The sequence below is a fragment of the Astyanax mexicanus genome, chromosome 13, assembly GCF_023375975.1.
Source record: "Astyanax mexicanus isolate ESR-SI-001 chromosome 13, AstMex3_surface, whole genome shotgun sequence".
Lineage (NCBI taxonomy): Eukaryota > Metazoa > Chordata > Actinopteri > Characiformes > Acestrorhamphidae > Astyanax > Astyanax mexicanus.
In genome coordinates, this window is record NC_064420.1 from 42,847,592 (window position 1) to 42,866,283 (window position 18,692).

The following is an 18,692-nucleotide window of genomic DNA, read 5'->3' on the forward strand; positions in this document are numbered from 1 at the left end:
GTATCCAGGAGGTGGAAGCCTTGTTCAAGAATGAAAACTGTCCTAAGGTCATAAGTGTGGAGTTTGCACACAACAATAACTGGTACATTACATTCCAATCAGATACGGATGCTCAACAGGTAAATATTAATTTAGTTCTGTGTGTTTAAAAGCCTTGACCTTTTACATTACTTTTATATTTCTGCGGGTTAAATATTTTATATACATGTTTATATTGATTATTTAAAGGTTTGGTAATTTATATTTCCATTTCCCCTCCTCTCAGGCGTACAAGTATTTAAGGGAAGAAGTCAAAACATTTCAGGGAAAGCCCATCATGGTGAGTCTGAGAAAAATATCTTCTTATTGGAGTACTTTTCTACTAGTGCATCTAAAAAAAAATGAACTTCGTTAAAAAGTTAATTAATTTCAGCAATTCGGTTACAAATGTGAAACTCATTTTATAGATGTATTACACATACAGTGGCCAATGAAAACCCAAAAATCAGTGTCTCAGAAAATTTAAATGTTATATAAGACCAGTTGGTACTTTTGGCAGTGTGGGCAGTGTGCCAAATCCTGCTGGAAAATGAAATCTGCAGCTCCATAAAAGTTGTCAGCAGAGGAGCAACAATTTTGTGGGAAAAGACTGCACTGACTTTAGACTTGATAATAAAACACAGTGGATCAACACCAGCAGATGGCATAATCATCAACAGTAAAATATATAAATGTATGCAATAGATCACTCTGTATGTAATGCATCTATATAATGAGTTGCACATCTAGAACTGAACTACTGAAATAAAGTAATTTTTGAATAATGTTTTTTTTTTTTTTTAAGATGCACTAGTTTTTACTCCTGATTTAATATGTCGCCCCTGATCTCCACAGGCTAGAATAAAAGCCATCAACACCTTCTTTGCAAAGAACGGCTACCGCAGCCTGGACTGCAGCGTGTACCAACAGCAGTCACACACACAGTCCCAGTACAGCTCACCACTCTTTATGCAGCCGGTTTACAGCCCCCAGCAGCAGTATCCACTATACGGCATCGTACCTCCCACCTGGACTCCATCTCCAACTCCATACTTTGAGACTCCTCTGGTGAACCCTTTTAATCAAACCCCTTGAGCTTATCATAAAATAAATTATTAAATGATATTTATTATGTTCATATGAAATCATATAAATCTAATCCTGTTCTTCGGTTATTTCAGGCACCTTTTCCCAATAGTGGGTTTGTCAATGGCTTTAACTCACCTGGACACTACAAAACTGGATCTAACTCTCTCATTGGACGCCCCTTCAACAGAAATCGGTTTGTTAAAGTTTAATTTTATCTTTTTGACGCCTTTTTATAGCATGTCGGTCAGTAATTATATACTAGTTTTTATCTGTGCATGCCTAAAACTTGGTAAATAAATGTTATACTCATTATTTTAACCTCTAAAACTGGAACATCTTTAGGCTCGGTCCATTCGTATCAGTGTTTCCATACACACAGACAAAAATACATGCATGAGAATGTAAACTCTGTGGGGTGATAGTACCTCAAAAAATCCCAAATTATAAACTTTTAACAAAATTGAAATCTAAATAAAGCATTATGTATTTGTTATAAAACAGTACTTACATTATACATTGGAATCTAGTGCTGTCTGTGTGTACAGTATCTCATAAAAGTGAGTACACCCCTCACAGTTTTGTAAATGTATCTAGCCTAAACCTAAATGAGCCTCTGTGGGGCATCCTCAAACAGAAGATGGAATAGGACTAGAAAACTAGGTGTCTAGCAAGCTCCTTGGTGGCAATATGGAGGATCTCTGGTGAATTCCATACCTTAGAGGGTTAAGGCACAAAATATTGACACTAATTGGGCACAATTTGGCCATTTTCCCTTAGGGATTCACTTGTTGCCAGCGTTATTGGCATTTAAACATTTAATGGCTGTGTGTTGTCATTTTATATACTATATACATATACTATAAGATGTACACTGACTACTTTACATTGTCAATTCTTCAGTGCTGTCCCATTAAAAAAATAAAATAAATAAATAAATATTTACAAAAATTTTGAGATACTGCAGATGCTAGTTTAATAACTTTTGTAGGTCACTATATAGGGAGTACGAACGTATTTAAAATTCTGGCAGAAACAATAGGTTTTGTGGTGTTAATGTCACTTAAATAAATCTCCTCCTTGAATGTTTTCAAAAAAGCGTCCAAAAGTGTCCAAAAACTTAATTTTGTGTGTTAAAGTTGTAAAGTTGTCTTTAGAAGAACACCACGCCTCACCATTAAGGGTCCCTGCAGCCATATTTCCAACACGTAGCATTCACCAGCCTATCTACTGTACAGTAGATAAGACAAATCCTGTAAAAGTAAATAAGATATAACCGGTGTTTGATTAAATGTGTTCCTGTTGGTTTTCATCTCCTTTATCTGATTTTTCTTATTGTCCCCACAGTGTTCCACTCTATTCAAGAAAGAATGTAATAAATGCCTTCAGGTACAGCTGTTAAAACTTAAAACATCATATCTGCATAATCATCACTTCATCCTTTTCATACTTCATAAATAAATCCCCCAAATGAACCATCCAGTGATGATGCATCACATACATACTGTACCGCCTCATGTCAGCTCTGGTTGACATCCATCAGCTTTCCCAATCGTTTATTTTAACATTTCATCTTCATTTGATTTTTAAGTGTCTCTTTATTATACATTTATGCTGTAAAGCTTTTGTTGGTTTGGAAAGAAACTTTTCAAAAAATCCTGCCATCAAAATTCAGATTTGATTTCTTGTGATTTTAATATTCTTTTTTTATGTTTTGTTTTGTTTTTTATTGTGTAAATAAGCCATATTGTTTCTTCAGTGTCTCTTCTGTGTCCAATAACCTTTTGCTCATCATTTTCATTATCATTGTAACTAACACTGTGTTTGCTTCTCTTTACTATGCTTTGGGTGAACTGTAGCTCTCAAAGTAACAGCTAACAGGGAAGGGAAAACTTTTAGGGTTAAAAGAAATTCCCTGGCTGGTGATTTAACACTAACAGTTTGACTACAGAAATCAGCTGAACCACTCTAGCTTTATATCTTAAATATTTTATACTGTTGGACCAGTTTCAGTGTTTGGCACTTACTTTTTACAATCTCTCACCATAGGTTATATCCTGATATGGGGTTTTGATTCAAATTATTGCAGTGCTGTAAGAAAGTCAATATAAAGCCCTGGAGAAAAATAAGAGCACTAAAATGATTTTCTTTGGAATATAAAGAAGAGGAAGATGGATAAACACAAGCCATCAAAACAAGCTGAACTGCTTGAATTTTTGCACCAGGAGTAAAGGCATAGATTTATCCAAAAGCAGTGTGTAAGACTGGTGGAGCAGAACAGGGCAAGATGCAGGAAAACTGTGGATAAAAACCAGGATTATTCCACTAAATATACTCCTAAATCTTTATAAATATAAAAAATTATTTCCGTTATTTGCCGTCCGAAAGCTCTGCATCTTTTTTTGCTATTTCAGCCGTTTCTCATTTTCTGCAAATAAATGCTCTAAATGACAGTATTTGTATTTGGAATATGGGAGAAATGTTGTTTGTAGTTTATAGAATAAAACAACAATGTTAATTTTACTCAAACTTATACCTATAAATAGCAAAATCAGAGAAACTGATTTAGGTACTGAAGTGGTCTCATTTTTTTCCAGAGATGGATAGATATTGTTTGGATGGATAGATATATTTTTTTGTTTGTTGTTTTGCTGTGGAAAATCATTAAGTAAAAATAATAGTACTGCATTCCAAATAAAAGGGTCTCTGACAGAAAACAAAGGTTACATGTTAACACTGAGATTAATGGCACACAGTGCATACTTTTTTTTTTTTTTTTTTTTTTTTTTTTTAAGGAAGATAGGAAAATATAAATATATTAAAATTAAACCCTCTCAAACAGCTTTTACAAGTTAGTTTGATTTAGGAACTAGTTATTGATAAGTCTCGAACCTTACTGTTTGTGAGAGCTGATATAATAATACAAGACATACCATAACACTTCTATATATTGATGTTTTCTTACACACATGCAAAATGATCAAAAACATAGTCTGTGTTTGTCCACTGCCAGGGAATTGCAGTAAATGATTTATTGTAAACTTAATTGCAGATATATTGATGATAAGATGCTGCATGCTGCCCCTGTTGATGGATCATAAGCCATACTGTTATAACAGTCTGATTTATATAATAGTAGATGATTGTTTATCATTCCGTTAAAATCTAATATTAGCCTGTGTTTGAACAGGAACCATGTGAAGCCTCAGACAAGGACTAATGAAGGATTGACCTCTACTGTCCCACCTGTGCCTCTGGTGGACGGACTCCGCAGTCCGCAGCCTCCTGCCACCACTGGCCCGGTGCTGGGGTCCACTGAGCTCAGCTCCTCTTTCCCTCACTTGGCCTCCACTGAGACCACAGACGACAGCACTGTGTCTGGACGAGGAAGGTGCGTAAAAGTGATTAATGATTGGTTTTAGCAGCATTGTTCAGCATTTTAACCTAAACACATTCCGAAGCATTGTGGTGGCATTGAGGTTATGTAATGTACTAACAAAAATGAATATGCTGGTTAAAAATGTACGTACTACAGGAAGATATAAGGAATAGCAGATGTTTAAACACATAATATGCCTCTCAGACATATCTGCATGAATGAAGGAATACTACCTTCAACAAAGGCTATCCAAGACTGAACTACTGGTGCTACCAGCAAAACTAAAATGGGCAACTCCCCACACTGCTCACTAAGCTCCACTGGCTACTGGTGGCTGCTTGTATTAAATTCAAAGTCCCTACATTCAGCTGCTTCTTTTATCACAACAATGTGTTTACATAAACATTTAGAATGAAGACAAAACCAACATAAAGTACAAAAACAGAATGAGAATGCATTTAGAAGTAGCAATTGCATGTTTCCATCACAGACATCTTTGAGGGGTAGCTTAAATAAGAAAGTTTACTTCCTGACTAAACCAGGAGCAAAAAATTATATTTTTTACATAATGCTGCTTTAACTTGACCATTTAAGGCAAATTTAAGTTATTAAATGTTCTCCCATGTTTCTCCCTTCAAACAATTATAGACAGATCAGCATAAAATGTTTTTTTTTTTTTTGGTAAACTTGAAAGTGTGCTCACACTGTAGGAGCACTGAATTAGTTTTCTGGTCCCCTTTTGTGCTGATTATCTCGGGCCACTTTTTGTTTAACTCACTTAGATTTTAATTCAGCAACACCACTGCTTTACTTTGACTGTACAAAACAGTAAAAACACTACTATTTTCTGCAGTTTTAGTTGCATGTATTCCTGTACTTTTGTCTTATTGTCTTTGCTTTCATCCATCACTGCATCACTATAAACACTATAAAAAAACTATATTTTATTTATGATATGGTCCTCTTTCAAAATTTCCAATAGTTCTTTTTGAGACTGCAAAAATTGAGTGAAGCCATCAGTGAGAATTGTAGCTGGTTGAGACCAGCTTTGGAATTCTGTGCATTAAACAATATGAGAAGAATCACCACTTTCATTTCTGAGTTACAGAATAAATCTCTAACAAACTGAGACAATGATTCATTGATTAAAGCCCACATTAAATTCCGGAGCTGTCCAAGTGTGAAAATATCCTAAACGGCTATTGTAACTAGATGGGAAGGATTAGTCTTTAGTCATAGCTTAGCATCATGACATGTCAATTATTACACTTTAGGGTATGAGTGAATTATGTCTAGCCGATTATTGACTTACTTATTAACTGAACAACTTGTAGCACTGTGCAAACCGCTAAAAGCTTTTTGTTCAGTCATTACACTGGATAAAACACATATAAAAGAAATTCTCTCTATATATATATAATATTAGAGAAGGGGGAATTCAATTGTTTTCATGGAGAGGGGGCAATGCTTCAGAGTATGAAGCATTCTTTATCACTCTGTAAAGAATTATTTCTCTCCTACATTTCCATACAGCTCTCAACCCTTTTGCCCCCTCCCCCACAAAAGCCCTAATCCTCCGCGTCAAGCCCGGCGTGAAGTAAGATTAGCTGGTCGGAGCTCTCGAGAGACTGGGCTGACTCATTGAATTAATTGCCGCCCAGAAATCCACTCATCACTGCTCTGATGCATGGCTGCATCCGCTTTACTGTAATACTGAAGTTATAAATCTGTGTTTACAGGAGGACTACGTACAGAGGGACTCGGAGGAGGAGAGAGGATGAACGTACCACGGTAATATTTGTGTTAAAAATGAGTTTTATTATTTTTATTTTCTTAATAAAACCTCAAGCTTTATTTATTCCTCCTCTTTTTTATTTCCTCCTTCAGAGGCCTGTTCCACTCGCTGAAGTGAAAGTTCCGCCACCCAAGTTCGACCTGGCTGCCTCCAATTTCCCTCCATTACCTGGCTGCTCTGTAAGCCCACAGGGGGAACCTGTGTTGGAGAACCGCATGTCTGACGTTGTACGGGGTCTAAACAGAGACAAGGTTAGTGACTGGGTTCAAACGGTCATGAAAAACCTGGATAAGTTTGAGAAAAAATAAAATACCCAGAAAATTTGGGAAAAGTCATGGACATTTTATCTACAAACCTTTGTGTTTCAGTTTATCAATGGAGAAAATCTATTTTGAGCTAAAAAATACATCAGCTTAAAGTTAATTCAGTAATTTAACCCTATACAAAACTCTCAGGATCTGAAACACACATTTTATTAGAAACTTTGTGTGGTTTTCAGGTCTGTGGGACCCGTTTTCATTTTTCATCAAATGATACTAAAAAAATATTTTTTCTAACTCAAACTCATTGGCATTGGCTCACTTTTTGTGAAAAACATATATCAAAACACATTTTCGATAAACACACACTGTACACCCCCCCACACACACATTTATATTACATACAGTCTGTTTGGCCAAGGGCTAATAAACATTGCTTCATTTGTAAATTTGAAACTTAACAAATGTTCTACTCATATCTTGAGTTTAATTCATTTTCTTTTACATTTTATTAAAAAAGTAATAAAAAAGAGTAGCACTTTTTGAAAGAAATGTAACATAAGAAAGGTAAAGGATATTAACCATGTAAGCTGTTTATATTGCTAGCAATTTAGGTGAAGCAAGCATGTGTAAAGCATTTTAATGTAAAATTGCTTAATTTTGCTGAATTAAATACAAGTAACAAAGTAAACGAGTAACAAAAATATGAACACCACACAAGGGTTAAAGATTGTGTGTCAACATTTTATCTGATTCATTTTAGGCCTACTATAATCAATTTTAATCATATAGTTTTAGTTAATTTTTGGTTTTATTGTCCATATCTGCACTCATGTTTTAAAATCTTGTGGTCATAAAAATTAGCCTTGAAGGCATGGAAAAATCATAAGCAAATCGTGGACATTTATTGGTTAAAATGTTGTAATGTTTAAATAAAGTAAGGGAAAAGGCTTCATTGACTTTAATTTAATTATCAAGACTTACAGGTGTGCCGAGATTTAATTGGCAAGATGTTTCTCGTCAGGTGTTAAATGTGTCTCGCGAGACTTAAGCACAGGTAACCAAAACAAATGATTGTTTATTATGGAGGCAAACAGCAGTGCTGGTCTACCTGAGCTTAACTATAATACTATAGTACACTCACCCTGTGTTGGGTGACTGGAGTATGGAGGGTTAACACGTTTGCATCATATGCAGAAACCTTGCATCAGCCTTGCTTGCACCCACGCAGCATCAGGATGAGGGATACAGAGGCAGGTGCGTTTTTAGAGCAGAGAGGTCCTCTCTATACTCTGAAAGGGAGTGAGCTACTGTATACAGTTGTGGTCAAAAGTTTACATACACTTGTAAAAAAACATAATGTTATGGCTGTCTTGAGTTTTCAATAAGTTCTACAACTCTTATTTTTCTGTGATAGAGTGATCGGAACACATACATGTTTGTCACAAAAAACAGTCATAAAATTTGGTTCTTTCATAAATTTATTATGGGTCTGCTGAAAATGTCACCAAATCTGCTGGGTCAAAAATATACATACAGCAACAAAATTTGTCAATTTTGGTGATGTAGCGAGTTGTGTCAATCAAATTAGCTTCATGTCATGGCCTCTTCACTTCTTGTAAGTGATTCTGATTGACTACAGCTGTTGACTTCTCATGAGCCCATTTAAATAGGGCTCATTTGACCCAGTGATTAGACTCAGCTACAAAAGCTACAATGGGAAAGTCAAAGGAACTCAGTGTGGATCTGAAAAAGCGAATTATTGACTTGAACAAGTCAGGGAAGTCACTTGGAGCCATTTCAAAGCAGCTACAGGTCCCAAGAGCAACTGTGCAGACAATTATACGCAAGTATAAAGTGCATGGAACAGTTGTGTCACTGCCACGATCAGGAAGAAAACGCAAGCTATCACATGCTGCCGAGAGGAGATTGGTCAGGATGGTCAAGAGTCAACCAAGAATCACCAAGAAGCAGGTCTGCAAGGATTTGGAAGCTGATGGAACACAGGTGTCAGTCTCCACAGTCAAGCGTGTTTTACATCGCCATGGACTGAGAGGCTGCCGTGCAAGAAAGAAGCCCTTGCTCCAGAAAAGGCACCTTAAGACTCGGCTGAAGTTTGCTGCTGATCACATGGACAAAGATAAAACCTTCTGGAGGAAAGTTCTCTGGTCAGACGAAACAAAAATTGAGCTGTTTGGCCACAACACCCAGCAATATGTTTGGAGGAGAAAAGGTGAGGCCTTTAATCCCAGGAACACCATGCCTACTGTCAAGCATGGTGGTGGTAGTATTATGCTCTGGGGATGTTTTGCTGCCAGTGGAACTGGTTCTTTGCAGAAAGTAAATGGGATAATGAAGAAGGAGGATTACCTCCAAATTCTGCAGGAAAACTTAAAACAATCAGCCCGGTCTTGGGCGCAGTTGGGTGTTCCAACAAGACAATGACCCAAAACACACATCAAAAGTGGTAAAGGAATGGCTAAACCAGGCTAGAATTAAGGTTTTAGAATGGCCTTCCCAAAGTCCTGACTTAAACCCCATTGAGAACATGTGGACAGTGCTAAAGAACGGGTTCATGCAAGAAAACCATCACATTTAGCTGAACTGCACCAATTCTGTCAAGAAGAGTGGTCAAACATTCGACCTGAAGCTTGCCAGGAGCTTGTGGATGGCTACCAAAAGCGCCTAGTTGCCGTGAAAATGGCCAAGGGACATGTAACCAAATACTAATGTTGCTGTATGTATATTTTTGACCCAGCAGATTTGGTGACATTTTCAGCAGACCCATAATAAATTTATGAAAGAACCAAATTTTATGACTGTTTTTTGTGACAAACATGTATGTGTTCCGATCACTCTATCACAGAAAAATAAGAGTTGTAGAACTTATTGAAAACTCAAGACAGCCATAACATTATGTTTTTTTACAAGTGTATGTAAACTTTTGACCACAACTGTATGTGCGTGCACGCACACATAAAATAAACATGTATATACATCTATTATAAAAAAAAAACACACTTAGATTATGGAGATATCAGTACTAAACTACAGAGTGCATTTATAAACTCATAAATGCATGTGAAAAAGCCTGACGCAGCTGCCTAAATGTACACTTCTGCATTTTTTGCCCAATCTCTCCATCTCATTACAGTTTAAACCACAAAGCTGGGAATATGTGATCAGTTCAGTGGACCAATCACAGCTGCTGCTATTCACATTGCACTGCATGCCACATATTTACATTTCTGTAAATAAGTATAAGGAAAGAAACCAAGATAACACTTAGAGCATAGAGCACTTTGCAGCCATTGCTGATAGAGATTAAGTCATAGGTTGACAATAGTTCTAAGGACTAAAGGGACTCCTGTGAGATCATACAGGAGAGAAGTTGTTGTGTTTATGGTAAAACCAGCTGCAGCACTTGCATACTGCGTTTAATAAATCATACATAATTCATAATCAGAGTAAAACCTTATTGATCTCAATTACGGCAGAAATTCAGTTTTCCATTTTGTGAGTTTATATATATATATATATATATATATATATATATATATATATATATATATATATATATATATATATATATATATATATATATATATATATATATATAAATATATAACAAAATTTCCAGGTCATGCAGCTTGCCATCAGCAGCCAGAGTTTGAAAGCTCCATTGGCCTTGCTTTCTCTGGGTGGGTAGATGGTGCTCTCTTCACATCACTACTAGTGTGATGTTGGTCAGCACAGGCATCTGTTAGCTGATGTATCAGAGCTGGGTCACTGCGCTTTCCTCCAAGTGCTCTGGCTACCCAGTGGTGCTGCTACAACGGCAGTTTGTGAAAGTGGCGGTGGCCGATTTCACATGTGCTAGTCCTCACACTCTCCTTGTGTTTGGGGCATTACTAGTGATTGTCATTTGAATAGGGATTGGGTAGTGGTTTTTACAATTTGGGTAGAAAGTGGAGTAAAATTAGAAATACATTGTAAAGATATAACTTCCTCTTTCCAGCAGACAGATGCTAACAAAGAGTCTACTGTGAGCCCCGCTGGTCCATCCTCGGAGGAGACTACTGTCCCCAGGCTTATCCAGCCTGTCAGTAAACAGACTGTTCATCCTGTGGATCCTGCTGCCTGCAGGTGAGACTGATTATTTTTATTATGTGTCTTAATTGCTCTGCTGTTTTGCCTTTAGGATAGACAGATGTAAAAGCTCATTGGATCCTCTTCATCTTCTCTGTTGTTGCAATGAAAGCTGAATCTTTCTGTTTCTTCCATCTTTTAGCCCAAACCCTCAGGAGAAGAAACTGGAGAAAGCTGAGCCCTTGGTCCATAAAGAGATGCCTGTGAACCCAACCCCCACTGCCGCCATTTCACCAACCCCCACGCAGCCTGCCCCCGCCCCCAAGGCTCAGCCGAGTCCAGCCAGTCCTGCAGCACCACAAGCCAATGCTTCCCTCTCCAGCACCGCCGCCCCGGTGAGACTCGGCTCCATCCTTAGGCTTGGATTTGTATTTAGAACGATGGACACCAACTCTAATCCTAGAGCAGTGTTTCTCAATCCTGGCTTTGGCACATTTAGTGCTTTCCCTACAAACACACCTGATTCATCTAATCCCCATGTTAAAACAGGGAATCCTCTAAATGTGCATGACAGGGAGGTGCCAGAACTGGGATTGAGAAACACTGTCTTAGATGGTGTGGTTCCAAGAGTTGCGTACTTACTTATGCACAGTTTTTACTAACCAGAGGCTGAACAGTCAGATCATTTACTATTGCTGCTTATGTGTGCATTTAAACACCTGTAACCAACTTTATCATTTGATTTGTGATTGATACTCCCACATAAAAAACACTAGGTGAAATGTCTGTGCTTACAGGAAATGTTTTGGGTTAAACAGCCCTCCCTGCTGGTCATTGTTTACATAGCTTTTCAATGATAATATGGCATTTAAGCTAAAATAATAAAATATTAAATGAATATTAATTAAATGTCTTAATTTTCATGTTTAATTGCAAATTACACTCATACATTTTTTTTATTATGTCCGAATATATCTACCAATTTTGGACCTATGTGCTAGCAAATTTAAGATTGAGCAATAGCAAAACTTGGCATAATTTCCTGCCAATAATTAAATCATTAATTTAACTCAATGCTGAAATTTAATCAATACAGAATCATGAATGAGATTTCATGATTTTTTTTTTTTTCAATTTATTTCAATAATTTAGTTCAAAATGTGAATTTATATTATATAGATGTATTACACACATTGTGATCTATTGTGTTTATTTCTTTTTAATATTATGTAAGACCAATTGGTATTTTTTGCAGTGTCTGTGTGCCAATTCCTGCTCGAAAATGAAATTCACATTTCTTTAAACCATCACTGATTGGTGGACACTTCACACTAGACCTTAAGCAGTTTGGACTGTGTGTCTCTCCACTCTTCCTCCAGACTCTGCTCCTTTAATTTTCCAAATGAAATGTAAAATTTACTGATGATCAGTGATGGTTTGGAGAGACATGTCATCTGCTGGGGTTGGTCCACTGTGTTTTATTATCAAGTCTAAAGTCAGTTCAGTTTTGTTTTCCCACAAAATCTTACAGCACTTCATGCTTCCCTCTGCTACTGACAACTTTTATGCAGATTAGGCAGATTTCATTTTCCAGCAGGACTAGACCAATTGTCCTTAGATATTGATTTTTGGTTTTTGTTTTCATTGGCTGTAAACCATAATCAAGAACAATAAAAGAAATTACACTTAACACTTAAAGTAGATCACTGTGTGTAATACATCCTAATAATATATGAGTGTACAATGTAACAAAGGCACAAAGCTCTGGTCTGGTTTTTCAGGAGTGAAAATGGTGAAAGACTCATCTCTTTCTTTCTTGTTTCTTGTTTTCAGGAACCTCGAAAGCTCAGCTACGCCGAGGTGTGTCAGCGACCACCCAAGGATCCCCCTCCTCCTCCACCACCTCCCCCTCCAGCCACCAGTTCTGCCCCCGCCAGCGCCAGCTCTCAGCCGCTGAGAGAGCTGCGGGTTAACAAGGTGGAGGAGCAGTCCAGCAGGCCTGCTGACCGGCAGGAGCGGCCTCAGGAGCGAGGAGGGGACTGTAAGGCCAGGGAGGGCCGGCTGGCCCGCGACTCTCAAGGCTTCTATCGCAGCAATGGCCCACCCAGATCCAGCACAGGGGGCTACAAACTCCGCGAGCAGCAGAGACGCCCACCTTTCGCCCGCCGCACTTCTCCCCAAGGAGGACCCAGACACACTGGCAAAGAGCAGAACATCCCCCCTATATCGCCAAAGTAAAGACTAAACAGAATCCTTACAAATGTATGAATATATACACATACATCTATATATAAATAAATATATAAATATATATATAAATATATATATATATTAAAGAGATGAAATATAAGTTTAAAATCAAATGGTAGCCACCTCTCCTGCCTGGAGCACATCCAGAGGGACAAAAACTAAACAAAAAAAGAAAATCTTATGACATGACAATGCACAGACTGGGACATGCGGGCATGAGATCGTTGGATGCGAGAATAAGCTTGATGAAGGAAGTCATCATATAGGAAAAGGATATGTACGCTTCTAACTTGATGGTGTCCCCTCAGAATGTAAATCAATGCTACTTTTTTTTGGTTTTATTTAGTTTTTTCTTTTCTTTAATATCTCTTTTTCATTCTCTTCTCGAGAAGAGGGCCTTGTACCCTGTTGGGGAGAGGTGGGACCCAGGGCAATGTACCGGCTCAGTGCTGTTGAGCTGAAACAAGCTAAAAACGAGCTAAGAAATATATATATATATATATATATATATATATATATATATATATATATATATATATATATATATATATATATATATATATATATAAAGGTGGTCTGCAAAAAACATATGCACTAAAAAGAAAAAGGAACATGCATACTGTATGACATGTACCTATACAAAGATATCACTTTGTTGACATGCAATGATTCATCTGATCTTTTTGTTTTTTGCTTTTATTTTATTTTCTCCTTAGTTTGCATTTGCAGGGCACTGGAAGTGCGAAGTAGTGTGGAGTGATTGGGTGACTGAGGAAAAATGTACATGGACTTTGAGCTTTGGAGTGGACGGATGTGGTGTTTTTTGCAGTAGTGTTAATTTTTTAAATCAATTTTTGGGGGTTAGATCCCATCTAGAACATGCAAAAGTGTGTTTGAGTGGATTTTGGAGAATTAGCTAGGAGCTACAGTGAGGTTTGGACCTGTTGGTCTGGATTTTTCTCTTTTTTTTTTTTTTTTGCATTTATTTGCGTGACGTTAGCTGATTACAGTATGCTGCCGGAATCAGAGAGCCGGTATTTAGAAATTGTAAAGCGCAGTATAGAAAGCTTTGGATTGTTGAGCCTCGGTAATGATTCATATACATCGCTTATAAGGTCAAAGCTTGCCAATGATGATGCGGTGGTGTTGAATGTCTGGTTTGCTGAAGGTTGTTTTTAGTTTCCTTTTCCTTTCCTTTTCTTTTTAAAGCTTGCTTGAGTAACCAAGAGCCTGTGAAGGATCACGATCACAGTCGGGTACTTTGTGTCATCTCATTTATGTTCAGAATTATTATTATTTTAATTTTTAATTTTTTTTGTGCATTATCCTCCCAGAATGGCTTCTGAGCAAGCCCATATTTCCTGATAATCAGGCAGGCACGTGGCTGTGTTTACAACATTTATGTTGGTTTGGGCTAACGCGAGACAGGCTAAGCCAATGGCTGCTTTTTGGTTTTGTTTTGGGTGACGTTTTTTTTTTTTTTTTTTTCTCTCTCTCTTTTCTTAAAATCAGGACATTTCAATATTAATAATTAATGACGAGTAGCTATATTGTGCTTAGTAGATTTGTCAGTGTGATGTAGGTCTGGAAAACCTGAAGCCTATTTGATTGATTGACTAGTGATGTCAATATCCTTTTATATATCATCGGATGGTAATTGGTTGATGATTCATTATGGGAAAAAAAAAAGTCTGGGCAGTTGGTTTTTAATTATGATTATTTTTTATGTTTTTTTCACATCCATTAACAATCCTGTTTATTTTTTATTTTATTTATTTATTGTTTTTCCATTTTTTATTAATTTCATTTAATTTCATTTGTTTGCTTCTGACCTTGGTGTGAATGACAGCAAGTACAGGACAGAACCTTGAAAGTAAAGAATGAGCGTCTCTGGGGTTGCAGTGTGTACGAAACGTAAAATAAAAAAAACAAACACGGGTGGTCTGGCAAAATTCGTCGAGCCACGCCAGAATCACCTGCTCAGAATATCTTGAGGTCTGATTATGCATGAACATGCTCCCCCCCCCCCCTTAATCCCCAACTAAGAGACTTTTTTCATAGGTTGTTTAAAAAAAAAAAAAGAAAAGTTATTTATGGAATGTACTGGATTTCCTTGCTGAAAGAATGAGCGTCAGAATGCATTAATTTTTATTAATTCCAACTATAACAGGTTTCTGTGAGGCAGGGGGCAACAAAAAAAATCACATCTTCAATGTCTTCATGCTTAGTATTCATTGAGTGTCCTCCAATTCTAAAAAATCTTTTGAGCGCTTCTTTCTGAGCACTGAAAGTCTGATAAAAGGAAAGATCTGCTGCTTCCTTCTCTGTTCAGATAGCTAGAGCAATATCTGAAATTCCTTCGCAGGCGTTCCCGTGCGAGATTCCCGAAGGCTCCAGCGGAATAATGTTGGGAATGAAGAGTTTGGGATGATTAGAAGCTGCATTGAACTCAGTCAGCCTGTGCGCTTGGTTGATCTAGACTAGATTTGCTCTCCGAATCTGTGGAATCTGCACTAAAGCACATGAATATGAAGAGGGCTGCTTTTCTGTGTGTGTAAGCTCCGCCCCCTAACCTTTCTTGGACTGCACCTTCTGGGCGGCTCGCTTTCGGAAGCAGGGACTTTGTCGTCACCGCCGCCGCCAAAAGAAAAGTGTAGGTGAAGGAGAACTGGTGCTGTTGATAAAAAAAATACAAGATATACAATGAAATCAGAGGGAGATGCAGTATTGCTGTTTAATTCATTGTTTAAGTATTGCTTTTATGGAATTATAATTATTTTTTCTTTTTAATTTATTTTAATCCTGCTGCCCTATTCCCCTCCTCTTCATCCCCCTGCCTCATCCCAATCCATGTAGGCCGGGTTCCTGACAATGTACAAATATAACATGACATTGGGAGAGAATCACAGATTTAACATTTGTATATTTTTGAGGTTTCAGCAGAGAGAAAATACTTGATGCATTTACTAGAGGCTTAGTAATGCGGTAAATAAATAACGAATCACTGGGGCTTTTATTGTTTATATATATTTTTCTTTTGTTTTCATTAATGAATTTGAGCAGCTAGTGGTTTAGTGTAATGAAACAAAAATGCACTAACTTGTTAAAAAAAAATCTTACTGTTATGTAATGTGAAATCATATTAGAAGCATAAGATAATGATATTGATGTTGACAGGCTTGCAGAAATCTACGGGAATAGCATTCTCCTTAATGCTTGGGGTATTACTGTTAATTGACTTTAGGGGTGGTGTGGCAAAGGGAGGAATTCTTTAATAATGGATTGAAAGTGTGGGAGACACTAAATTCTAGCTGTCTGCATAAAAATGTCACAAAAAGAAAATAAATTATTTTGTTTTGGCCTTAGAGTTTCGCTTCATTTTTTTTTGTTGCAGTCATCTTGATTTACATTTACTAACAGTTTGCCTTTTGACTGTTAAATTTGCTTTTACATGTTAGGATTTGTATGTTTTCAAATGCATTAAAACACCAGTGTGACTCATCTCTTTTTCTTTTTTTTTTTCTTTTATTTATAAATTTGAGACTTTTACACTGAGTAAATTCATACTGTTAGACAGGCTTATACATAAAGGCATTCCTGGTTAAAGTACAGGACAGAAAAGATGTGTCCTGACTCGGTTCCTGTTAATTTTCTGAAGTTACCTTATTGGAAAGAAAATCAATAACATATTTAGCGTTGTTGCTATGTTAAATTAGGCAAATAAATTTGACTGTATTATAATGTTGTTTACTCAGTCTTTATTTTCTTCTGTAATTAACCTACCAAAATGGATTTTGGAGATCTTTTTGCTTCTGGCCAACAACATATATAGTGTTTAGATTTACTGGTTGGAAGATTTATTTTATTTTGTTATTTTAATCCTGTAATTAAATAGTAATAAATTGGAATCGTTTCCAGTACTGTTTTGACTAAATGTAAAGACCCTTCTGCATCTTAAGTTAAAAATAATACTAACCAAAGTAATTTTCCATTGAATTTGAACATTTTGTTTCATCTAGTGACCTAGGAGTTGCAATCACATGATCATATTAATGATATACAAGAGGAAAGGCTGAGTTTAATCATCTATGCAGAAAATTACGCTTGGGCTGTGTATTGGAACTTGGCCATCCAATACATATCATGAAATGAGGGTTAAGATTCAGTGCTTCGTAATATATTGCTTTACTGTAAGCAAGTTAATCTATTGTCTAAATCATGTATAAAAATCTAAATGGAAAAAAGGTTTGCTTTTTATGCATGCTTTCAGTTTAAAAGAAAAAAATCTTAAGAACTGCTGGTTTAAAAACAATAAACTAAGGTCCCACCTATCACAGGAGCTCAGGGATTTTCCTGTGTTGTGATAGGGGCTCAATTATATTTTTTAGAGAGCGAGCACATGAATACATTCACAGTAAGAAAGTGACAATTAGAACATCCTGATTGTTCAACTAATCATGAGTAGAGGGCAATGAGGTTTCTGTGTGGCACTTGAAGCATTATAGAAGAGTGTCCAATAAACACAGAAAAATATAAAACATGTTTGACTCCCTACTACTCTACAGTCCGTCTTTGCTGGATGGTGTGAAATAATGACAGTTCTGTTTGATGCACGGTTTGAACATTGACTTCTGTTACATGTGGTGGGTTAACTCCAGAGAGCTGCTGAGGTGAGTTTAAATAGGGTTCACTCACTCATTAACTGTGATAACATTATTAAAACTAACTGGCTTTGAGTTTGAGATATTGTACTCTGTCATAGATAGATATATAATAAATAATTGATATTTGTTTATTGATTGATATTTATGACAAAAGCATCACTATATATGAAGCCCATTGTATTTTTCTAACAGATGCAAGAGCCATTTTTTATTCTTATATATTGCAATTTATTAAGCAAATGGATAAATTATGAACCAAACATATGGAAAAAAGGTGGTTTACATTAACTAATATTCACATGAATAAAACATGAAACCAGGGGACTCTATACTCCCTCCTGTTGCTGGCACTCACTCCTGTAAACTGGCACTACTGGAACTCACTCCTGTTACTGTACCTGTTAATACAGTTAGAGAGTGGGGAAAGGTAACGTAGGGGTGGGCGATATGGCTCTAAAATAATATCACGATATTTCAGGGTATTTTTGTGATAACAATATACTTGGCGATATAGGAAAACTAAAATAATTAATTCATTTCAGGAATAAAGTATAATAGTATAACAGTATAATCAAAATGTTGCAAAATAAATAATATAGCATAAAATATAATGCAGCAAATAATATTGCAGATTATTTAGTGCATGCATATAAACTGCAAACTAAAACAATTATACAATAAATACACCTAAAGCTTCACAGTAAATAATAGACTACTTTTAAGACAGAATATCACGATATGGATTTTTTATATCATGATATTTCTGTCACGATATATTGTATACGATATAATATTGCCCACCCCTAGTAACATGCTATATTTTCAGTGTTCTAAGTAGTTTTTATAATTTTTTTTTACATAATAAATGCACATAATTTACATTACATATATTGCTTTTGCTGTTAGGTCAATATACAAGACACCATGCTTAATAATAAAATGTATTTTTAAGTTATTTTGTGTGCACATTTTACATATAAATTCCTTGTAACAAAATAGCACAGATTCTGCAGAATATGCCATATTTTCTTTTGGAAATTAAGTGAGCAGAGTCTGGAGGAAGAGCGGAGAAACACACAGTCCAAGCTGCTTGAGATCTAGTGTGAAGTGTCCACCAGTCAGTGATGGTCCAGTAGATACAGATACAGCAT

At 36.5% G+C, this 18,692-nt stretch overlaps 1 protein-coding gene across 3 annotated transcripts in view; it reads left to right on the top strand.

The window, feature by feature from the left end:
• The window catches only part of LOC103037486 (La ribonucleoprotein 4), a 28,420-nt gene extending 12,042 nt beyond the window's left edge, over window positions 1-16,378 (top strand). The window contains exons 7-17 of one of the 3 annotated variants that reach the window (XM_022676881.2): window positions 9-119; window positions 266-319; window positions 874-1,086; window positions 1,200-1,300; window positions 2,452-2,493; window positions 4,295-4,495; window positions 6,223-6,274; window positions 6,371-6,529; window positions 10,560-10,684; window positions 10,830-11,022; window positions 12,461-16,378. In XM_022676881.2, the coding sequence (XP_022532602.2) occupies window positions 9-119; window positions 266-319; window positions 874-1,086; window positions 1,200-1,300; window positions 2,452-2,493; window positions 4,295-4,495; window positions 6,223-6,274; window positions 6,371-6,529; window positions 10,560-10,684; window positions 10,830-11,022; window positions 12,461-12,865 (1,656 nt within the window). In that variant the 3' untranslated portion in view covers window positions 12,866-16,378. Of the gene's footprint in view, window positions 1-8; window positions 120-265; window positions 320-873; window positions 1,087-1,199; window positions 1,301-2,451; window positions 2,494-4,294; window positions 4,496-6,222; window positions 6,275-6,370; window positions 6,530-10,556; window positions 10,685-10,829; window positions 11,023-12,460 lie in introns of all 3 variants that reach the window. The other 2 variants (XM_022676880.2, XM_022676882.2) reach the window with 2 other exon arrangements.
• Window positions 16,379-18,692: the final 2,314 nt, after the last annotated feature.